Source organism: Calliphora vicina, chromosome 2, assembly GCF_958450345.1.
Source record: "Calliphora vicina chromosome 2, idCalVici1.1, whole genome shotgun sequence".
Lineage (NCBI taxonomy): Eukaryota > Metazoa > Arthropoda > Insecta > Diptera > Calliphoridae > Calliphora > Calliphora vicina.
In genome coordinates, this window is record NC_088781.1 from 135,608,481 (window position 1) to 135,627,897 (window position 19,417).

At 27.9% G+C, this 19,417-nt stretch overlaps 1 protein-coding gene across 1 annotated transcript in view; it reads left to right on the plus strand.

Moving 5' to 3' along the window:
* Positions 1-15,885, plus strand: part of B4 — a 31,247-nt gene extending 15,362 nt beyond the window's left edge. The window contains exon 4 of the mRNA XM_065502032.1: positions 13,286-15,885. Coding sequence (XP_065358104.1) covers positions 13,286-15,768 — 2,483 coding nt within the window. The 3' untranslated portion in view covers positions 15,769-15,885. The remainder of the gene's footprint in view (positions 1-13,285) is intronic.
* The last annotated feature ends 3,532 nt before the right edge of the window (positions 15,886-19,417 follow it).

Sequence of the window (19,417 nt, forward strand, 5' to 3'; positions counted from 1 at the left end):
GAAAAATTCGAAAAAAATATTTGAAAAATACCAAAAATATTTTCAAAAACATTTTTAAGTTTAATAATAATTCATAATAATTTGAAAGTTATATTTTTTTTTAAATTCCCAAAAATATTTAAAAAATTCCAAAATCCCACATTTTAAAAATTTTTTAAAATCTTAAATTGTCACCAATTGGGTCAATTAAAACAAAAATTCACCAAAAATAATAGTTTTTTTAAATTCCCAAAATAAATTTGAAAATATCCAAAATCACCAAAATCTTAAATTATTCAACTAAAACAATTTTCTGTTGATTTTCTTATTAGTTTTTAATAAGTTATTTAAATTCCAAAAATATTTTAAAAAATTCCAAAATCCCAAATTGAAATTCCCAATTTTTTTAATTATCATTGATAATTTATATATAATTTTTCCTTTCAGTGTAAAATTTCATTATTATTTTTTTTTTTGTTAATTTTCTTCTAAGCTGTTTGTCATTAAAAACGAGCAAATTGCATTTTTAACGATATGACGAAATGTTAACGTTTAATGTGCAACAAAATCGGCAAAAAAAATAAAAATAAGAAAACATTGAAAAAAAAAATTTGCCATAAAAAAAATTCTCATATGAGTTTATGTTATGTTGGCAAACAACAAAAATCATAACAACAAATCTGTATGTTTTGCCATACTTGAGTGAGTGTATAGTGGAAAATGTTGCTGTTGATTTTTTATTTCGTTGCTTATGTTGTTCATACCATAAGCGCACTTCCGTTTCCGTTTCTTTTACATTTTTATTTTTTTCACATTTCTCTAGTAGTCCTTTTCTCTTTTATAAGCATAAAGCTGTGTGCATTTATAGCAAATGTTTTACCAAACACTAGTACATTTACTAGGAGCACACAATTTCATACATTTATGGGATTACTTTTAGCATTCATTAGATTGTTTTGTAAAACAACATGGCCAGTTTTTGAGAGTTTGTGTTTGTATGGACGAATATAAGTAGCAAAGTAATTGTATTGTTATTGTTTATACAGATTTATGTATGATTTTTGCCAAATTGTTTGGAGTATTCATGGGAGAATTTAGTTTTTATTCTGGTGTTATTAATATTAACAAGATTTTGTAAAAAATCTATTTGCTTTTCTTGGCCACAGTTGCGAGCAACAGAGTTTGGATTGAAGTTGTATTGTTTTGGAAAAAGAGCTAGGTCAAGCTAGAGATCGCTACAGTCGATCGCTAGTCTCAAAATAGAGATTTGTTTGAAATAAATTGCTAAATTTAAATACCACTTTAACCTTTTTTCATGCAAAATAAACAAATTTTGCTCTTTTTCATTTGGTTTTATTACAAATGATAAAAAACTAAAATAAAAAAAAAATATTTTTTTTTCTCCTTTTTGTAACTTTTAATTTTAACTACCAACTATTAAATAGTGACGTAAAATGGTTTAAAGATATAACAAGCCAAACACTATCACACACAGATAAAAGTCCTCACACACACATGCACTCTCCAAAGAGTGAGTGTGTGTGAAAATTTAAGTACTAAATGATGGTTGGTTTGCATTAAAAGCCATTCTTTTAATGACATGCCATCAACAAAGCAAAAACAGCATTAAATGCGAGCAAAACAAAAAAAGAATTACTCTTCAAAAGATTTCACTTAAAAACATCAGGTACAAATTATGAAGACCGGCAGGGAACACAAAGCTGAAGTAAGCAAAAAAAAAAGAAAAAAAAAGGATAAAAATACAAGTGCGTGCATTTAAGTCATTAAATTAAGAAAACAGCAACAACGACAGCAGCAATAAATGCAAACAGCAAATGTAAGTCTGTAAGAAAAAAGTAAAAAACAAAAATTAAAAAAGGGACTTTAAAATGAGTTGAAAGCCAGCAAATAAAAGACCAAATGAGTAAAAACCATATAAGAGGATTTGCTATAACTAAAGGATAAAAAAAGGATAATGCCAAAAGCTAAAAGAAAAGCTTGAAACCGAAAAAAAAAATATATAAAATAAACTTAACTTAACATGAAATGGAAATTGTTTTTGAAATGGCGGACATAATTTTATGGCATACTTAAAGTTTAATTATAAATTAATTTTAATTTGAAAATAATTAAATGCAGTCCAAAAAACACTTAAATAGTTTTAACAAGCTTGGGGAATTCATTAAGCAATTCAGAATGTAAGTATTTTGCTAGCGAACGCGACATTTGTAAGCCTTTGAAGTGAAAAAATATTAAGAAATTTTGCAAATTTTATTTTTATACCCTACACCACCATAGTGGGGAGGGTATTATGCGTTTGTGCAGATGTTTGTAACGCCCAAAAATATTAGTCTAACACCCACCTTAAAGTATACCGTTCGACTTAGAATCACTTTCTGAGACGATTAAACGATGTCCGTCCGTCCGTCCGTCTGGTTGGCTGGCTGGCCATGTAAACCTTGGGTCGCAATTTCGAAGATATTTCTATCAAATTTGGTACATATTATTTTATAGGCCCAAGGAGCAAGCCTATTGAAACTGGCTGAAATCGGTTCATTATTTCACCTAGCCCCCATACAAATGCCCTTCAGAAATTGAACTTTCTCGGTCGTAAATGTTTAATTTATAAATGTATCTCCACAAATTGCGCTCCAAATAAGTTTTATATATACAAAATTCATGTCACAAAATTTTTTTACGATCGGTCCATAATTAGTCATAGCTCCCATATAGACCCGCTTCCGAAAATCACTTTAACGTGCATAAATCGCTTAAAAATGTTGGTAAACACACAAAATTCAACATAGTTAACTTTAATATAGACATAAATCACACGACCTAATTTCATGGTGATCGGTCCATAATTGGTCATAGCCCCCATATAAGGCCCACTTCCGAAAATCACTCAAAAATATAAATTATTGAAATTTTAAAAGAAAAATTTTGTTTGCTCTTTTACTTAGTGTAGGGTATTATATGGTCGGGCTTGACCGACCATACTTTCTTACTTGTTTTTTCATATTTTTATTCCCTGAAATTCTGATTTTTTAACAATTTTAAAGTGGAGATTCGAAACGGCCGTTAAAAAAAATATTTTTTTTTTGGCCATACCTGCGAATAAGTTAACGGTATCCTACGAAGACAAAAACTCATACACAAGTAAATACGAATATATTTTAAATAAAAATTAGCTTTTATTTTAATTTTTCCCGAAATATGTTAATTTTTTTTCCTAAATTTCTTGTTCAAAGTTTCTTTCTTTGTAATAACTTTAACAGTTAATAGAACAATCGCGGAGTAGTGATAGCAAACGATTAATTAGGTACAGGAACGCGACATTGGAACATGAAGAAAATGAAATGACAAGCATACTGTTAATCGAGCTTTGTTCGGTCTATTTTATTTTTTTTACAGGTTAATTTTTTGAAATTATTCGTTCGCTAAATGTTTTTCTCAGTAAATTTAATGTTCGCGAGCTGCACAGTGGTTTTAGACCTTTTGTTTTTGGAAACAATTCTGTATCTCGGTAACTATTGAAGATATTGTTACGAAATTTCACATAGTTAAGGTTGAGTTAAGTCTCACATTTTTAAAAAAAAAAATCTCCCAAAAACCATTTATGATCCGAATGAGCAGAAATTTAAGATATAAAATTAATTAAATCGGTTCATAACTAGCTGAGATATAAGCAAAAAAAAAAACGCGACTACCTCGATTTTTCACCTATTTTTGTCTATCAACATTTTTGCACAAAAACTTATTTTTTTACGCTCCTGTAAAACACACTTAGGCCCTTTTTGTCGACAAGACGACGACCATATCCTTAAAATTTAAATAGTTTTTTTATTGTGTTGCAATTTCATTTTATCACCACTAATACCACTGCAATCACATACACACATCTGAAAATAATTTTAATTAATTTAATATTTTATGTTCCAACTGACATTTTGACATTTGTCACCAAGTACATACAGAAATACTACATACATATTTACATATGTGTATGCATACAAGTAAATGTGGTAGTAAAATTTTAAAACTGAATATATGCCTTTACAAATACATACAAACAACAAAATGAAATATTTCCTAACTACCCAGCAGTTCTAGAACTAGTGACTTTACCTATCCACTAGTTACAGGATCAGCTTTGTGACTAAATATTTTCAAAAGTGCGTATCATAGAGGATGTCATTTGATCCTGCAATAGATTATTTCTGGTGTCTAAAATAGCTACTTTCTAACAATATAAAAGTCTAAAGTGACTACCACCTCGATTACTTAGAGATAGTAAAGTGGCAATTGACTTCATGCTGCATTACCTGTGATGTATAAAGTAACCAATTGCATCGCTTTGTATTACAGAGAGCCCACACATGTCTAATAAGCCCAAAATATAAAATTAGACATTAGTGAAAATTACTGTCTTAAAGAGAATACATTGACTTCTTTAGAAGTCATTGCAAAACTGCTGGGTAGTCATACATTTAAATAAACACATACAATTGCACTTTCATTCACACGTATTTACAAAGTAATAAATTTATGCATTTACTAAATCTGACACAATAAAAAAAACAGAAGACAAGTTAAATTAAAACAAAAATATATTAAAAAATAAAACAAATAAATACTTATTGTTATGATTTATGATGAAATGTAAAAAAAATATTTTAAACTGGAAAATTGTTGGTAAAAAACAAAAGAAATGATTAAAATTAAAATTTAAAAAACCATACAGCTATTAAATTTATGAAAACTTTAGGGCTTATGTATTAACATCAGTGGTCGGCATAAAGACAATATGGATAATCCAATACAATTTTTGCTCTGTTGTAATCAGCCAGCTACTGTTTATGATTTTTATTTATTTTTTGATAATTTGTATTAATTTGTCAAAAATAAGCAAAGCAAAACTTCCACATTTTCGAAGCAAAAAAAACTTTGTTGCTTACAGTATAATGTTCAATAACTAAGTGGCCCGGCAGCCTTATGAAGCATCATTGAAACATCATTGACACGGCTCTGGAATCATTTCTCTAATCAGTGTTATTAATCAACTTATAATAAAAGAATTACACCCACGGGACTAGAAATGTTGATTCTTCCACTATCATTTTATAATTTCAAAACTTATCGATAACTTTACTTTTCTATAGAAAAGTTATCGATAACTTTACTTTTCTATAGAAAAGTTATCGATAACTTTACTTTTCTATAGAAAAGTTATCGATAACTTTACTTTTCTATAGAAAAGTTATCGATAACTTTACTTTTCTATAGAAAAGTTATCGATAACTTTACTTTTCTATAGAAAAGTTATCGATAACTTTACTTTTCTATAGAAAAGTTATCGATAACTTTACTTTTCTATAGAAAAGTTATCGATAACTTTACTTTTCTATAGAAAAGTTATCGATAACTTTACTTTTCTATAGAAAAGTTATCGATAACTTTACTTTTCTATAGAAAAGTTATCGATAACTTTACTTTTCTATAGAAAAGTTTACTTTTTAGCTAAAAAAGTTGTCGATAATTTTACTTTTAGCTAAAAAAGTATTGTCGATTCTTAGATTCATTTAGCGTTTGTTACAATAGTCTTTAAACATTTCTATTACAAAATACGGAAATACCAACAAACAAAATAGTATTGTATTACCTTAAGCAACAAAACTTTCATTAAATAATATACATACGTATATATAACATTTGTGCTAAAGTTCACAATAATTTCGAAGACGATAAATGACCAATACAATTCCCATACATTTTGATTCTGCCACACTGTGCACCCTGCTGCCCTCTCAAATAATTCTTTTAATTCCCCAGTATAATATTTTTTCCATCTTTTATTTATTTATTTATGTTCCCTGTCTCTAAAACAAATTTTTATTTGTTTTACGATTTCAATTAGAGTTTATTAAAATGTCGCTGTTATTTATTTAAATTTTTTTTGGTACGTTTTTTTTATACTTTTTGCTCCTTTCCTGGAATTTTTGTTTTGTACACAAATTTTATTTATTTAGTTGTGTGTTTTTTCTTTGTTATTTTGTGCCATGTTTTACATTCTACATTATTATTTGTTTATTGTTTGTAAAATGCTCGTATTTTACAATATATTTAATGCATATTTGTTTTAGTAAAAATCTCTCTCTAATAAAAATATAGTTGGGCAAGAAAAAGTGCACCAAAGCTATAAAAAAAAACTGAATCAAAAAGTTGGTAAATAAATATTAAAAAATATTTATATTTCTGCATACCTACATATTTTAAATAGATGACCAAAAAAGTTATTAAAAAAAATAGGAAACGCGATAAAGCGAAACATTTTTTTGGGAAAAAATAAAAATATTGTTTTGGGAAATTAATAAAACAACAATTTTTTTGTAGGTAAATATTTGTTTATTACAAGTTATGATTAAAATTCTGTGAAATGTATAAAAAACCATAAATTCTTAAATTTTATTTAAATAAAATAAACATAAATTTATTACTCAAATTTACTTTAAGTGAATTTCAACTGTAATTGGTGTTAAAAAAAGACAATTTAATTCAAAGATTTAAAAAAAGTTTCAAGTGTTTTAATCTCTGGTTTTTAATACTTTACTTTATTTGCTTACAACTTTAAGTTTTTAATATTTTAAATTGTAGATTTATAACAATCATTAGTATTCTACTTAAAAGTTAATTTTGATATGTTTAAGCTTTAATCCTTGTAACACACAAACATCAGACAGATAAACACACAGACAGACAGACAGACATACACTTCAACTCCAGCAGTCTTGATTTTAGTTTAAATTCTTCTATTCTTTTTTTTCATATGAATTTTGTATATTTTATTTATACATCTTGCTTAAAATAATATTTCCGTTTGCTTTCGTTACCTCCACCCCCTAAAAGTATGCAATCATGTATGCTACGCATTGTGAAGTAAAAACTGTTGTGTAAATGTGAGTGCATTTTTACATCCGCACACTCATGCTTTCTCAGCCATCCATCAGTTGGTTTTGTGTATGTGTGTATTTACATACACACATGTGTATTTATATAAAACCAGCAACAACAACAACAACAACTTATATATATTAAAAAAATAAATAAATGCACACAAAAAAGGAGAGATAAAATTAAATACAAGGATTAAGATAAAAAAGGAACAACACTAGGAAGGGATTACATTAAAAATATTGTCATCTTATGATGATGAGGATGACACAACTGGAGCGTTAAAGTTTTTTTTTTACTAAAAAGAACTAAAACAGAAATTTTTATTAAAAAAAGGTCTTAAAGTTTTTAATTTAAAACAGAAAAACACAAAAAAAAACTCTTCTATTCTGTAGAAATGTTAGAGATAGTTTTGATATTCTATAAAAAATATAGCTATCCATAACTTAATTTTCTCTAGAAAAGTTATCGATATCTTTACTTTTCTCTAGAAAAGTTATCGATAACTTTACTTTTCTATAGAAAAGTTAGCGATACGTTTGATATTCCGTGGGAAAGTGATCGATAACTTTACTTTTCTATAGAAAAGTTATCGATAACTTTACTTTTCCATAGAAAAGTTATCGATAACTTTAGTTTTCCATAGAAAAGTTATCGATAACTTTAGTTTTCCATAGAAAAGTTATCGATAACTTTAGTTTTCCATAGAAAAGTTATCGATAACTTTAGTTTTCCATAGAAAAGTTATCGATAACTTTAGTTTTCCATAGAAAAGTTATCGATAGCTTTAGTTTTCCATAGAAAAGTTATCGATAACTTTAGTTTTCCATAGAAAAGTTATCGATAACTTTGCTTTTCTATAGAAAAGTTATCGATAACTTTATCGATAACTTTGCTTTTCTATAGAAAAGTTATCGATAACATTACTTTTCTATAAAAAAGTTAGCGATGACTTTGCTTTTCTATAGAAAAGTTATCGATAACATTGCTTTTCTATAGAAAAGTTATCGATAACTTTGCTTTTCTATAGAAAAGTTATCGATAACTTTGCTTTTCTATTGAAAAGTTTTCGATAACTTTGCTTTTCTATAGAAAAGTTATCGATAACTTTGCTTTTCTATAGAAAAGTTATCGATAACTTTGCTTTTATATAGAAAAGTTATCGATAACTTTGCTTTTCTATAGAAAAGTTATCGATAACTTTGCTTTTCTATAGAAAAGTTATCGATAACTTTGCTTTTCTATAGAAAAGTTATCGATAACTTTGCTTTTCTATAGAAAAGTTATCGATAACTTTGCTTTTCTATAGAAAAGTTATCGATAACTTTACATTTCCAAAGAAAAGGTTGTATTTTCTCTAAAATAAATTTTAAATGGCAGCAAGTAGTTATTACTAGATTTTATTTATATTTTTTGTATAATAGTTTCCTTTTAAAGTATTTTTACATTTGAATTCTTATTTTGAGTTTTTTTGCTTTGCAACCTCTTTTTATTTGTAAATGATTTGTAATTATCCTTAAATAATACTAATGAATTGCTTTTAGTCTTTGCTAGTCAGTAGAACATTTCACTAACTAATGCGCCAGCACATAGACAGTGACAGAAGGACTAACTAAGACACACTCACATACAAACATTCGTATGTATATAGATATAAATGTGTGTGGGTGTATGATAACCAAGTAAGGACAATATAAAAGATTGCATTACTGTAGAGTCATTTGAGCAGAAGTTGTATGTATGAGTGTGTATGGATGTGAATGTGAACTGGTGTTAGTGGTAGTAAATAGTAGTTGAATGTGTAATAGTAGTAGTTTATCAATAATCCTATTTTATACTAAAAGCTTCATTTTAATTTCGTTTGACACTTTTAAGCTTTTGCTTGAAGCAAAGAAATTAATGTTAAATGAATGGTAATGTCACTCTGCTACATGTCCATAATCACAAGAGCAAGGGAGTGGAAAACTACTAGGAGAAAGAGGGAGCAACAATAAAAAATAAATAAAAAGATTCTAAAGAATTATCTGGGAAAACTCAAACCAAGGGGAAGATTGCGAAGGGATGATAGGTACAGTAAATAAAAGTGAATCAATTAAATCCATATATAGAACATCACAACAAAACCATCCAACCAACCAAACAGCTATCGGAGGTTGCAACAAATTTTCATCGTCGTCGACATATTAAGCATCAAAATGCCAGGACGATAAAAAATGAAGTATTTTTGTTGCTGTTAAAAAAAAGGATTATTTTGTTAAAGGCAGGTGTCTCTCTGGAAAAATGTAAAGAAAAGAAACAACCGGTGATGATGAGGTAGAGTGTTAAAAGGATGTAGAATGTCTACTGGCCTGTTGTAAACTGTTGAGAGCAGCCGAGTGAATGGGGGTGGAGGTGGTGTTACTTTTGTTTAAAATTAAAATGACCACGCTTGTTAGACGAAAACATTTAATGAATGAGTGAATGACAAAGTAGTGTATGTCGTAATGCAGCCAGTCGAGTGCAAATAAATTGTGCAGATATTTAAAAAGTATAAAAAAAGAGACAAGCTAAAATTAATTTGAGAAATACACTACATAAATAAATACTGCACTATTAAAAAATCAACGTTATATCTAGGAATAGATTTTTATTAAAGTAATCACACCTTTTTAGAATTAATCTTTTTTAAGCAATACTTTTTAAAATAGTATTTCTTTTAATAATTCATCTGATAAATTTGTTAATAAGAATTAGTTTTATAGCGTGTCTTTGGTCTGTTATAGACCACTCCTAATTAATATTAAATCTGCTTTATTTTCATTTTCCAATTATTTCTGTTTTTCTTTTTATTTTCTTAAATATTTCATGATAAAGATTTGAAAAAAAACAACATTTCCCTGTAGACAAAATTCACAATGAAAAGTAGTTAAAAATAGCAGCAGAACTTTTAAAACAAGGATTTATGCTTAACTTGGGATTCAATGACAAGAAAAATCATAATTTGTTCATTAAAATTTAAGAAGAAATTAAGAAATTCTAAAAAAATAATTTATAACTTTTCTAGAGAAAAGTAAAGTTATTGATAACTTTTCTAGAGAAAAGTAAAGTTATTGATAACTTTTCTAGAGAAATGTAAAGTTATTGATAACTTTTCTATAGAAAAGTAAAGTTATCGATAACTTTTCTATAGAAAAGTAAAGTTATCGATAACTTTTCTATAGAAAAGTAAAGTTATCGATAACTTTTCTATAGAAAAGTAAAGTTATCGATAACTTTTCTATAGAAAAGTAAAGTTATCGATAACTTTTCTATAGAAAAGTAAAGTTATCGATAACTTTTCTATAGAAAAGTAAAGTTATCGATAACTTTTCTATAGAAAAGTAAAGTTATTGATAACTTTTCTAGAGAAAAGTAAAGTTATTGATAACTTTTCTAGAGAAATGTAAAGTTATTGATAACTTTTCTAGAGAAATGTAAAGTTATTGATAACTTTTCTATAGAAAAGTAAAGTTATCGATAACTTTTCTATAGAAAAGTAAAGTTATCGATAACTTTTCTATAGAAAAGTAAAGTTATCGATAACTTTTCTATAGAAAAGTAAAGTTATCGATAACTTTTCTATAGAAAAGTAAAGTTATCGATAACTTTTCTATAGAAAAGTAAAGTTATCGATAACTTTTCTATAGAAAAGTAAAGTTATCGATAACTTTTCTATAGAAAAGTAAAGTTATCGATAACTTTTCTATAGAAAAGTAAAGTTATCGATAACTTTTCTATAGAAAAGTAAAGTTATCGATAACTTTTCTATAGAAAAGTAAAGTTATCGATAACTTTTCTATAGAAAAGTAAAGTTATCGATAACTTTTCTATAGAAAAGTAAAGTTATCGATAACTTTTCTATAGAAAAGTAAAGTTATCGATAACTTTTCTATAGAAAAGTAAAGTTATCGATAACTTTTCTATAGAAAAGTAAAGTTATCGATAACTTTTCTATAGAAAAGTAAAGTTATCGATAACTTTTCTATAGAAAAGTAAAGTTATCGATAACTTTTCTATAGAAAAGTAAAGTTATCGATAACTTTTCTATAGAAAAGTAAAGTTATCGATAACTTTTCTATAGAAAAGTAAAGTTATCGATAACTTTTCTATAGAAAAGTAAAGTTATCGATAACTTTTCTATAGAAAAGTAAAGTTATCGATAACTTTTCTATAGAAAAGTAAAGTTATCGATAACTTTTCTATAGAAAAGTAAAGTTATCGATAACTTTTCTATAGAAAAGTAAAGTTATCGATAACTTTTCTATAGAAAAGTAAAGTTATCGATAACTTTTCTATAGAAAAGTAAAGTTATCGATAACTTTTCTATAGAAAAGTAAAGTTATCGATAACTTTTCTATAGAAAAGTAAAGTTATCGATAACTTTTCTATAGAAAAGTAAAGTTATCGATAACTTTTCTATAGAAAAGTAAAGTTATCGATAACTTTTCTATAGAAAAGTAAAGTTATCGATAACTTTTCTATAGAAAAGTAAAGTTATCGATAACTTTTCTATAGAAAAGTAAAGTTATCGATAACTTTTCTATAGAAAAGTAAAGTTATCGATAACTTTTCTATAGAAAAGTAAAGTTATCGATAACTTTTCTATAGAAAAGTAAAGTTATCGATAACTTTTCTATAGAAAAGTAAAGTTATCGATAACTTTTCTATAGAAAAGTAAAGTTATCGATAACTTTTCTATAGAAAAGTAAAGTTATCGATAACTTTTCTATAGAAAAGTAAAGTTATCGATAACTTTTCTATAGAAAAGTAAAGTTATCGATAACTTTTCTATAGAAAAGTAAAGTTATCGATAACTTTTCTATAGAAAAGTAAAGTTATCGATAACTTTTCTATAGAAAAGTAAAGTTATCGATAACTTTTCTATAGAAAAGTAAAGTTATCGATAACTTTTCTATAGAAAAGTAAAGTTATCGATAACTTTTCTATAGAAAAGTAAAGTTATCGATAACTTTTCTATAGAAAAGTAAAGTTATCGATAACTTTTCTATAGAAAAGTAAAGTTATCGATAACTTTTCTATAGAAAAGTAAAGTTATCGATAACTTTTCTATAGAAAAGTAAAGTTATCGATAACTTTTCTATAGAAAAGTAAAGTTATCGATAACTTTTCTATAGAAAAGTAAAGTTATCGATAACTTTTCTATAGAAAAGTAAAGTTATCGATAACTTTTCTATAGAAAAGTAAAGTTATCGATAACTTTTCTATAGAAAAGTAAAGTTATCGATAACTTTTCTATAGAAAAGTAAAGTTATCGATAACTTTTCTATAGAAAAGTAAAGTTATCGATAACTTTTCTATAGAAAAGTAAAGTTATCGATAACTTTTCTATAGAAAAGTAAAGTTATCGAAAACTTTTCTTTAAAATAGCAAAGGTATCGGTAACTTTTCTATAGAATATCAGAGTTATTCTATAAAATAGCAAAGTTATCGCTAACTTTTCTATCGAATAGCTAAATTATCGCTAACTTTTCTATAGAATAGTAAATTTCTCGATTCCTTTGACAAAAAAAAAAAAAACTCCATTTGGAGAATTTTTGTATGAAACTTTATATTACTAATCACAAATTTCTTTACTATGCTTCACGTACCTTTAAGTCCTTTTGACATTTGTCTCTTTCGTATGTATATTTGCAATTATTTGCTGCGGAACTTAATTTTTGTTAATTGTATTTGAAGCTTCACTGATTTCTCAGCCAGTATGAAGTCTATACGTCTGGCTGGTTTGAAAATATCTGTAGTGAAATTCTGGTCATAATAATGAAACACATGATGATTATGTTTTCGAGTACAAGTAATTTCCAGATGTTAATATGTACTTATTTATGTAGATTTATATTTGTGTCTCATTAAGCATTTACATTTTACGTGCTAATTGCAAATTACTTAATGTTGTTCAGCGTTGGTTAAAAACAATTGTTGCTGTCTATTATTACCCCCAAAAAAAATAATGGCATAGAAACAAATTTATATGAAAGAAAAAAAAAACAATGACTGTAATATTTTAAGCCAGTTAAATGCAAAATTTTCAAATTGTCATTAATTTTGCCAGAAATTTACATAGTGGAGATAATCTGTAAAAATTTCTACAAAAACATAATAGATTTTTATGGTTGAAAGCGGTTTTTTAAATGCCAGTGTTATGGAAGGTTAAATAAGTTAAAAACTAAAAAAAAGCTTAATTAAAAGCTTTAAGCAATGTTTGGTTTAAAAACAGCAGTATAGATAAAATTCAAGCTTTAAATAATTTTTGTTTAACATAATAATCAAGTTCAAAAGCTTTTTAACTAATGATTCTCCTCTCTTTTCCTTCTTTTAGGCTATTTCTCTTTACTGAACGACAAGGGTATGCCCACAGCCACTCTATACACTTCGCTCGTTCAGCTGGTACGAGAACGAGTTTGCAAATTTGTGTCAGTGGAAAATATGCCAGCTTTTATGGAATCTCAAGCGAATGGCAGCACTGCCAATTCCCCAACAGAAGGATGTCTAAATATCTACTCCTCCAACTCGAATAATGCCAACAGCAGACCTCAGTATGTAAAGACCACAGCCAGGGGTGGCCAAGTATTCAAATTGTTGGCCGTTTATGAAGATGGCAAACAGGAGCACACGGCCATAGGCTCAACTATGAGCTGTGGTGGTCTGGGTAACTCAAAACCCAATTCAAGTCATGGCCGGGAAAAGGAAAGAAGTCGTTATGCCCAGTTGTTAAATGAACAAAGACAAACATTGTATGTTTCCTTGGCTACCAAAGGTAAATTCTATGAAATTGAACCGGGTATACCCCAGATTTTGCAAAAACGTCTGGATATGTCTAGTGAGGCGGGCCAGAAGAAAATCAATCCCGATTGTGTGCACAGAATAACGGCTTTGATTACGCCTGTCAAGGAATTGCCCATGACCTTGAAGTATATCTCGGGACCCACGGGCTGTGCCAATGCAATACCCGAGAATATTTGCATCACCAGAATTACCACGGAAAATGTGATTATAGCTTGTCCCATAGAAGATGTCGATATGCAAAGTCCCTTGCACTTGCGAAAATTACATCTAACCAAAGAAATGCAATTGGTCAAGAATACTTTAGGCTTTGAGAACGAACAGCGCATGCTGGCCAATCCCAATGTACAGAACATTTTGAAATTTTGTCAATTCAACTGTGATCAGTTTTTAAAAATGGTAGAAGTAGAAATTTTACAAAGATCCGAAAGATCCATATCCAAGTCAAGGGTGGAGGGCCTAAAAATACTCAAACCTTTGCATTTGCCCAAATTGTTGAGGCGTGAGAAGACCACCATTTCAGCTAGTGAAAAGGAAGACTCTATTATATTTCTGAGTAAATCAGATTTGCAAAATCTGGAGAACAAGGAGCAGGCCTTTGATCAGCAGGCCAATCGGATATCGGAAAAAATGAAAGTGTTTCAGTCGACCAAAAAGAAATGGTTCAAGAAGCAGGATAAGAATTCGGTGAAATCGCTGACCTCTTTGGATTTAGATGTGCAGGCCAAGAAAATGAGCATGGAAAGATACTCGGACATGTCGAAATTGCTGCAGGAAAGATTTGGTGATAAAACTCATCCTCAGAACGAGCTGCACTCTGAATGTGCTTCGGAGCTAAGTGGCGGTAATTCGGATATTGGCTGTTCCGATACAGAGACCACCACTTTGGCCACCATTAATGAAAAGTTCAACAAGTTTTCGGCCAATAAAATCATGGCCACTGAACCCAATATTTTGCAGAAATCCATGTCTTTGCAGGATATAGATGTTATAGGCCGCCGGCTGCGTAAGCCAGATCTATTGGCTTCGCATCACACCACAGATACCATTTCAGAGGCTGGCACCGATATAGAGGACATGGAGAATCGTGAACCCTTGCAAACCTCCTTCATAACCGAGAAACTGTACAATGAGTTTCATGTGAAAACCAAGCAATATAGTAAATCCTCTTCGAGTTTGCATCAACTGCTCAACTTTTCTTTGCCACAAAAAATGCAAATAGGAGAAAATAAAAGATCTCTGGCCCAGCTGAAGAATCAATCTAATCACAATAACAACAATAGATCTTTTGACAAACGGCTAGAGTTCAATATAGGAGAACCGGTTACGGGAAGGAGAGCTGCCGGAGGTCTGTCTCTTTTGGGCCATCACTCACAATCGCAAAATACTTCTTTGATGTCGCCCCTAACACCCTCCAGTTTTATAGAAGATGATTTACCCTACTCCAGTGTACGCGACTCTTTGATACTATCCAGTGATGAGGGCAGTCCCCCGGATGTGCCCACGGGCAATATACGACAAGCTTTACATTTGCTAGACTATACTAAGGAGAATATTTATGCGGAAATATGTCATGAAGCTAGTGCCATGGGTGGTATACCTTCTTCTCAAACACGTGATACATTTTCGGCAGCTACACATTCCACACAGATCTCAGATGATTACGGGGACTATGCCTCACTCACCTATCCCCCACAGCCGTTGCCGATGGCATCAGCGTCCGCCCACAATCTGGGCAGTGCTATAAGTCGTGTGCAAATTAACTGCTCGGCCAGTCCAGTGTCCTATCACACTGTGTATCTGGGCGAGGAACCTTTAGGAGAAATTTATGCTGCCGACAAGGCCAACAACAGCAAACATAATGCAAACAACAGCAAGCAGCGTCATGCTCGCAACGATCGTTCGCATGTGACCACAGTGGATGTGGGTGCGAATGGTGGCACTGTAGGTGCCCGGGCCTTAACCGGTAGCCAGTCTGATTCAGGTGGTCTTGACAATATTTATAATACGCTCAAATGATGACTAATGTGATTTAGTTGGAAATTGGGGGCATCGGTTTTAAGTGTTATTAGTGGTAAATTATTTTGAATGGAAGGTATGTAGTGGCAGAGTTATTGATATGAGTTTTATGGTTTTTTGTTTGAGTTGGGTTTAGTAGGAAGGAGGTTTTTATCGAATACAAAATGGTTCATGGGAACAGTAAATTTTTGCATAAGAAGAAAATTAAATTTATTTAACATGTCTCAATTAATTGAAACATAAAAGCTTTTCAGATTAAATCTTTTTATTTAACATTTGATTGGTTAAAGTTCTGTTCATACACTTCAAGTTTACTTTAGCAAGTCTTGAGTTTATAGAAGAGAGAGGAGATGAGATTCTCTTTTTCTTCCTCTCCCTTCTATAAACTCAAGACTTGCTCAAAAAAAACTTGAAGTGAGTGTTAACCAGCACTAAGTCTCTGGCTTAAAATTAGTCTAAAATCTTTACTTATTTTCTATTATTTATCACAAAAGCTTATAATTTATGATCTCTAGCGAATATTTTAATAAAAAAATATTCAACTTTCGCTTAATTCCAAAAACTTAACCTAAAACTTAATAAGGTCTCGAATAATCTTATATAAATTATTATTTCTACAAAGTTAACAAAATTGTAGAAGCTTTAAAGCTTAACTTGTTGATTACAATGATTAAACTTTCGTTTAATTAAATGTAAAGCCTTTTTTACATGACATATTTCAAAATATCGAATATAAAACTGTAAATTTGTAAAATTATAATTATTTCTTTAAACTTTTCCTAAATATTTATGACAATATTCATAAGTAGTCTTTAAATTTCACAAAATTTCCAAAAGAAAATTAAAAACAAATCCTTAAATATTGAAAAAAATATTTCTTATTAAAAGCTTTTTTCTTAATTTAAGTTTTTTGTCAGTTTATTAAAATGTGTAATAAATAGGAAGAATGTCAGTGGCTCTAGAAACATTTTAAGTTTTAAAATATTAAGATTTGCCATAAAGCTTTTTTGTTTAGTTTTCATATTTTAAACTCGTTTAAGCTTACAGCTTTCTTATGTATATTAGAACTTCTAATATAGATAAGATTTTGTTTTGATTTTATTAATTCATAAAGCCTAATAGCTTTATTTTATTGCTATAAATTTTCAAAATTTTGTTCAAATTTTGTCTTAATCATTTTTAATTTTTTTCCATATTTCTTACTCTTTTAAGCTTAAAGCTTTAGCAATATTTGCTCATATTATTTAAAGCTTTCTAATTCGATTCAATTAAATTTGTATGAAATTTTAATTTTCTTCGATTTTTACAGTCAAATTTCCTTTGAGCTTAAGAGCTGGAATTTAAGCTTTCTAAGCTTTTTACTTTTATGAAACATTTAAAGATTTTTAATGATATTTAGCCGTAAATCCTGATTTGTTTAAACATTTTTGAATGAAATTTTTTGTTGTTTCTTTTAAGTATTTCACAAAACTCTTTTTATTAAACAGCTTTTCAACTAAATAAAAAATAGTTATAGCTTTTAGGGTATTTTTTTCGATTACTGTTAATTTTTCTTAATTTTAAATAACTTTTTAACTTTAAAGCTTTCTAAGCATTTTTATGAAAACCTAATCATATTTAAGCTTTAAAGCTTTCAAGGTTATTTTTGACTATTAACCATTAAAAGCTATTTTGATAAATTTTTAACAGTAAATCATGAATTAAAAAAATTTAATTAATTTTTCTAATTACGTTTATGTTTTCTTAGATCTTTCTAAGCTTTTACATATGTAAAATCTAAAGCTCTCGCTATTTTTGATATCAAACATTTAAAGGTTAACAATTTTTTAATGAAATTTTTTGTTGTCCTAAAAAAACTATTCAAATTTCTTTTATGTATTTCACAAAACACTTTTTTCAAAAAAGCTTTTAACCAAATAACAAATATTTATAGCTTTTAGAATATTTCTTCGATTTCTGTTAATTTTTCTTAATTTTAAACAAATTTTTAATTTAAAAGCTGGAATTTAAGCTTTCTAGGCTTATTGATGAAAACTTAATTATATTTAAGCTTTCAAGCAATTCAAGCTTTCAGTGTTAATTTTTAATATAAAAAATGAAAAGCTTTTTTAATGATTTGTATCAGTAAATCAAGTATTTAAAAAAAATGTTTGAAAACTATTTTTTGTTGTTCTTAAAAAGCTTTTCAAATGAAATTTATATATTTTACAAAACTCTTTTTATTAAATTGATTTTAAATTTTCTTTGTTTTTTTAAATAAATAACAACTATTTATAGCTTTGAGAGGATTTTTAGCTTATAGTAAACTTTAATAAAAACAATGATTTTAATAGAGCTTTCAAGCTTTCGGGATTTATATTGTTATTCAAGTTTAAACATTAACTAAACGAATGAAAAAAGCTTTCGACATGATATAAAAAGCTTTTCAAAATCTTTTGAGTTTAATCGGTACACTTTTTATTATAAAACTTTCAAGCTTTTTAATATTTCGTTAACTAAATGTTAAATAATTAAAGCTAATCGGGCTAAAAACGAATTAAAGTTAAAGAAAATCACAATTTGCTTTAAAGCTTTTTCAATTCATGTTCAATTTCTAAACAAAAATTACATATTTTGCATTAAATGTTAAAAATCAAAATATTTGAATGCCTTTCACTTTGAACTTTTCAGCTTTCTTGATTTTTTTGTCTTTAATCTTAAATATTTTAAGCATTGGTGTAATCTTAAACCTACTAAGCTTAGTGAAAACTCTAATTTAAATCTAAGCTTTTAAGCTTTATTGATGTATTTGTTATTTTAAATTAGAAATTTTCTTTTCTAATATAAACACAATTTTTTGAGGCTCTTAAAGCTTGTAAAAATCTTTTGAGTCTATTCTGATAATTTTTAATTTCTAAGCTTTTTTCTTTTTTTATTTCAAACTCTTTGAACAGTAGAGCTTTTAAGCTTTTTTATTGATATTCCTTAAATGTTAAATATTTAAGGCTTTTGGAGAACTTTTATTCTAAAAAACGAAAAGTAAACTAAAATTTATATTTGAGCTTCAAAGCTTTTTAAAATTATTTTCAATTTCTATGTAAAAATTACATATTTTTTTAATAATTTCAGCTTTATAACTTTAAAATCAGATTGTTTTCGTATTTTTATTCTTATAAACATATAGGAAACCAAAAATTTTATTTGAGCTTTTTAAATTTGTTTTCAATATATATGTAAAACTTATATATTTTTTGATTAATTTTTGTTTTATAAGTTTAAAATAGGAGTTTTTGAAAGTCTTAAGTTTAAATGAAAGCTTTATTGAATTCTGAGCTTAAAAGCATTCTTGATTTATTTGTTATTTATAATTAAAAATTAAAACTTTCAAATGATAATTTGAAATTTGTATCAGCCCAATCATGACTATAAAACCAGCAGGAGTTTTTCCTTTTCCCATTTTTTTCAATGTTAAAAATGGGAATACGAAAAATGGTAAAGGAGAAAAAAAACTCCCGCTGATTTTCTATTCATAATTGGGCTGTATATGTTTATGAAACATTTGAGTGCATTGCAACTCGGTTTTCAAAGTAGAGCCTTTATGAATGATAAATATTTTAAGTTTTTGTTACATTTGTTTGTTTTAAGCTTAAATGAAATTGAATTTTACGCT